Below are 4,933 nucleotides of genomic sequence, written 5' to 3' on the forward strand. Positions count from 1 at the left end.
GGTAGAGAATTGAGCATTTCAATCTCTTGCAACAGCTCTGGTGGACAGTCCTGCAGTCAGCATGCCAATTGCACTCCCTCAACTTGAGATGTGGCATTGTGACAAAACAGCACATTTTAGTGGCATTTTGTCCTGATAAGCCACACCTGTCAGGTGGATGGATTATCTTATTAAAATGATAAATGCTCACTAACAAGGATGTATACAAATTTGTGCACTTTGAGAACATTTCTGGGGTCTTTTATTTCAGCACATGAAAAGACTTGACATAATACGTTTATATTTGTGCAGTATAAATGGCTCAATATTACTTTGACAGTCAACTATACCATCCTAACACCGCTCTGGGGATGGTAACAATGAAGGCAGGGAAGATAGGTGGGACACTGCATGATGTGTAAGGCCTATGCCATCTTGCAGAGAACCCACACAAAGACCTTGAGGTAAGACATGAAACTCACAGGATGATCTACAAGATTCAAATGCATTTTTATGACATGATCCCGCCTAGGTTATGAAGACAGTGGAGTAAAGGAAGTTTAAGTAGAATGAGTGTCATTTTCCACACAGGAGGAGGCGCTGAAGAACTAGCCAATAAGCATGAACGAACCTATGGCGCCAGGTGTAAAGAAACATGTCAGACAAATCAACCCTTCAATTCCTAAGTCCATGACACATCAAATCAAACTTTGTCACATGCGCCAAATACAACAAGTGTACACCTTACCGTGAAATGCTAACTTTCAAGCCCTTAAATCAACAGCGCAGTTCAAGATTAAATATTCACCAAATATAGTTACAAAAAATTAAAGTAGGAATAACGAGGCTATCGGTACCTAGTCAATGTGCGGGGGTACAGGTTAGTTGAGGTAATTTGTACATATGTGAAGTGACTGCATAGATAAACAGCAAGTAGCAGCAGTGTACAACAGAGGGGGTGGGGGTGAAGGTGTTGCGCCCTCTTCACAACTGTCTTTGTGTGTTAGAACCATGATAGTTGGTTGGTAATGTGGACGCCAAGGAACTTGAAACTCGAACCGCTCTGTCAATGGGGGCTTGTTTAGCTCGCCTTTTCCTGTAGTCCACGATCAGCTCCTTTGTCTTGCTCACATTGAGGGAGAGGTTGTCCTGGCACCACACTGCCAGGTCGTCTACAAAGAGGTCAGGTCTCATTGTCGGTGATCAGGCCTACCACTGGTGTTGTGGTGCACCTAAAACTTGGTTTTGGAGTCATGTTATACCACGCAGTCGTGGGTGAACGGGGAGTACAGACCCGAGGGGCCCCAGTGTTGAAGATCAGTGTGTCAGACCTGTTTGCCTACCCTTACTACCTGGGGGCAGCCCGTCAGGAGGTGCAGGATCCAGTTGCAGACGGAGGTGTCTAGTCCCAGGGTCCTTAGCTTTTCCAACCAGCTGGGAAACAAGTCACCCTTAAATGGTGCACCTTTAGCCCCTTGTCAGTGACACTGGGGTGGAACTAATGAAAGCAATGTCCAAAAAACAGACACTAGATTGCCTGAAACTTGATTTGCAAAAATACCTGGAAATTGAGCAATCTGCTTTTAAACTGATGCACCAACTGTGGTAGGATTCTTACCCATATTGTGACAGACTAGACGGAACTACTGTCTAGTCCTGACCATAGTAAGATGTTATTTTCTATGGTAGAGTAGGTCAGGGCGTGTTTTTCTATGTTCAAGTTTTGTTTGGGATGATCTCCAATTAGAGGCAGCTGGTCCTTGTTGTCTCTAATTGGAGATCATATTTAAGTAGGGTTTTTCCAGCTGGTGTGGTGGGATCTTGTTTTTGTATTGCTCTGTGAAGCCTGCAGAACGTGACCTTTAGGTTTCTTTATATAGTGTTCTGAATATAATAAATATTTATCTTTAGCCCTCAACACACTACCAAAGCCTTATTTTCTACACTGCTGGGTTCACATTTTAATGTGACTGATTTGCAGCAAATGTAGAAAACCCACTTTGGACATTGTGTACTGTTTACCGAACTAAGCTATTCTAATGAATCCCACTGAGGTCTTCACATTCAGCCAACTCAAACCTTGCCTCATTACAAACCTCAATTTTCCCCTGAAGTTCTACCCATTGATATGAAATGCTGAGACCAGACCATTCCATGCCCTTCACATTTTATTAATCCAAAGACTGCAATAGATCTTCACATTCGTTTGCTGGTCTTCTTGTATGAGATGCCAGGCAGAGTCAAGGTCTGAAAAGAGAAAGCATCTGTAATCATTATTCAATAAATCCATGCCAGTACACTATGCTTACCAAACCGGACGCACTTCGTTCGCACATTGATTTTGTTCACCCACACTAGAAGCGATCAGGACATGCAGGTTGAAATATCAAAACAAGCTCAGAAACATTTATATTAATTTGGGGCAGAAATAATTCAACATTTATGGCAATTTAGCTAGCCAATTTGTCCTGGTATATAAACATTGGGTTGTTATTTTACATGAAATGCACAAGGTCCTCTACCCTGACAATTCACAGAAAACGGAGTTTGTTTCTCTTCATCTCGCCTCCTTCCTTATATGGAGGTTGACAACATTACAACTGACCAGAGTGTGCCCCTCAAAGTTCATCTTCCAATCACCCACATGGGTATATGCACCTAAGAACCAATGAGATGGGAGAGGCCAGACTTGCAGCATGTTGAGCATCACAAATAGATCTAACTTCCATTTTAGCACCTGGCCACGCAGACGCTTGCTGAGGCGCGCGAGCAGTGTGGTTGCCATGATTGAATAAACGGTAGATTTATTTTGCGACGCGAGCGGTGGGGTCAGCATGTAATTAGGACATTGGTGGCAGCAAACTGTTGAATTGCATTCACGGCACTGTCAAAGACTACCCATTTTGTTAATGGTATAAATTAACCCTGAAATAGTGTCGCTTCGTGAACCCCCAGCCATATGCCCCGGACTCACGTTGACGAGGGTGTTTGCGTCTGTAAGTTCTGTGACATATTCGATCCCATTCAAGAAGGCCATCAGCTTGTTACCTTCCCTCGTCACCACAGACTGAAACAGGAGAGGTCAATGGTTAGCTCTGAAAGCAGTGGTCACCAACTACAGTCAACTAGCACCAATTTAACAGGCCCAAGTTGGATGGCCATATATGAAGAAAAAAAAGTGTGACAGTGTGCATCAGGTGTGTGAGTTGCTTTTGAGACGTAAACTGCTATAATAGTGCAACTGTGAGCCTAGTGCCCGGAGAGCAGAGGAGATTCTGCCAAAGAAAGTCAGTCCTCCCACAACATCACTGGGACCTGAACTAACTAACCATAGTGACCCCACATCAGCTGAACGTTTAGTTAGATACTGGCTGTATATGTAGGGAGATGGATAAATCCAGGCTACATGTATGAAACTCATGGTTGGGTTGTGACATGCGCCACCCACATTGACCTTCTCCCCGGTCGGCGACTCGAGCTCCGTCTCCTGGCCAATGGTGAAGGAGTTGGTGAGGATCTTTGTTCCCGTGGTGACAGTCACCTTGAAGTGGTCTCCAGTCTCCTCAATCTCAGAGATGCTCTTGATGTCTTTGCCCTCCTGGATAAGCTCATCAGGGAGACCTACATGTTTGCAGCAACGAGTGAGTCATATACTGTGCTTTTTAGTACTACAAAAGTTAATGAAGTGGGACATGAAAACGGAATTATTACTACTGAAGTAAAGTTCTGATGCACTATAATATGGCAACAATGAACTGAATGCAAACATTGAATGCATTCCCAGCTAACACAACATTCTGAGGATCATACGTTTTAGGGCGTGGTTATTTTGCATACCAAATTCTGGCAATGGTGCAGGACAGTCGCTTGGCTTTGGAACATTCCCATTAAGGAATTTGACAAAATGTTATTTTCTTGGCATTTCATGGGATCAGAATATTTCCTGAAAGTTCAAACATTTAATTTAACGGGAAGTACTAGGAACATTAGTCATTTTACATTGGGAATGTTCTCAAGTTGTTCAGCTGACTTTAAATATACTCGTGTGGGAATTTCAGTACTTCAACATAATGTTCTGTAGGTTCTCAAAGTCATGTTCTCAAAACACTAAGAACTTCTCATACAAAAACAACGAACATTAAACAAAATTACTAAACACACATTCCTTTCTCAGCTTCAACAAAAGCCAAGTGTACACCACAGTAGTTGGCCACACCTGATCTTACTGAGTGCTTGTTCCTGTTGAAATAGTATGTGAACAGACTACATTTATCCACTTTCAATGAGTTACAAAACTAATGCATGACAACTCCATCCTGGAAGCACAGTGGATTAATTCCATGGATAGAGGACAGAAGAGCATAGGTTTGAATCTCACTGACACAATGAATGATTAATGCCTAAGCAAATCATTTTCAAACAAACCCATCTGTGCTGGAAGTTCAAAATAGTTAACCCAAACTAAACTAGCGGTGTTAAGTCTTAAACATTCAGTGAAAGTTAATAAAATAAAAAACAGGAAATAACCTATAATTTGTTGTTAAAACTAACACCTCCCAGGAGAACATAGTAAGATGTTCTCAGAACCTCCCTGGAACCTATAAAAACATTTTTTTTAAAGCCTACGTCTCACTTCCATTCTCAGAACATCCAAGGAAACTAGTGTGCTACCTGGGTTTGCTACTCAGAAGTAACCATTGCATTCGCAATCACCATCGAACATCATTACTGAAAGGACTACAACTTCTGAAATTAACACCAAGTCTAATCAAATGTACAAACCCAACAGCAAGACTTACCAATAGCCTCCATGAAAGACTCAAAGTTCTCATGTGTCTCCATCTGGTATTTCCCTGAGAAAGACATGGTGACTATAAGACAGTGACCGTAGAGATAGCCACAGCTCCCTGCTTGTCTTTATACCCTCATCTATCCAGCCCTGCAATCATTAACT

The 4,933-nt window shown here is 42.3% G+C and overlaps 1 protein-coding gene across 2 annotated transcripts; it reads right to left on the reverse strand.

Annotated features, from left to right (window-relative positions):
* Positions 1-2,129: 2,129 nt before the first annotated feature.
* LOC123730426 (fatty acid binding protein 1-B.1-like) lies at positions 2,130-4,933 on the reverse strand. 2 transcript variants are annotated; one of them, XM_045707099.1, is made up of 4 exons: positions 4,779-4,933; positions 3,434-3,600; positions 2,954-3,046; positions 2,130-2,226 (listed from the first exon to the last, which is right to left on the reverse strand). In XM_045707099.1, the coding sequence occupies exons 1-4, from the start codon at positions 4,843-4,845 to the stop codon at positions 2,176-2,178; spliced, it is 378 nt and encodes a 125-aa protein (XP_045563055.1). In that variant the 5' UTR covers positions 4,846-4,933; the 3' UTR covers positions 2,130-2,175. The 2 variants fall into 2 exon arrangements, with proteins under 2 accessions (XP_045563055.1, XP_045563054.1); XM_045707098.1 differs by having other exon boundaries at positions 3,428-3,600.

The sequence above is a fragment of the Salmo salar genome, chromosome ssa24, assembly GCF_905237065.1.
Source record: "Salmo salar chromosome ssa24, Ssal_v3.1, whole genome shotgun sequence".
NCBI lineage: Eukaryota > Metazoa > Chordata > Actinopteri > Salmoniformes > Salmonidae > Salmo > Salmo salar.

Coding starts and splice junctions, on each gene's coding strand:
- LOC123730426 (XM_045707098.1), bottom strand. CDS start 4,845: ATGTCTTTCTCAGGGAAATACCAGATGGAGACACATGAGAACTTTGAG. Junction 3,047..3,427: donor CGACCGGGGAGAAGGTCAAT/GTGGGTGGCGCA, acceptor CTCCTGTTTCAG/TCTGTGGTGACGAGGGAAGG. Junction 2,227..2,953: donor ACGCAAACACCCTCGTCAAC/GTGAGTCCGGGG, acceptor TTCTCTTTTCAG/ACCTTGACTCTGCCTGGCAT.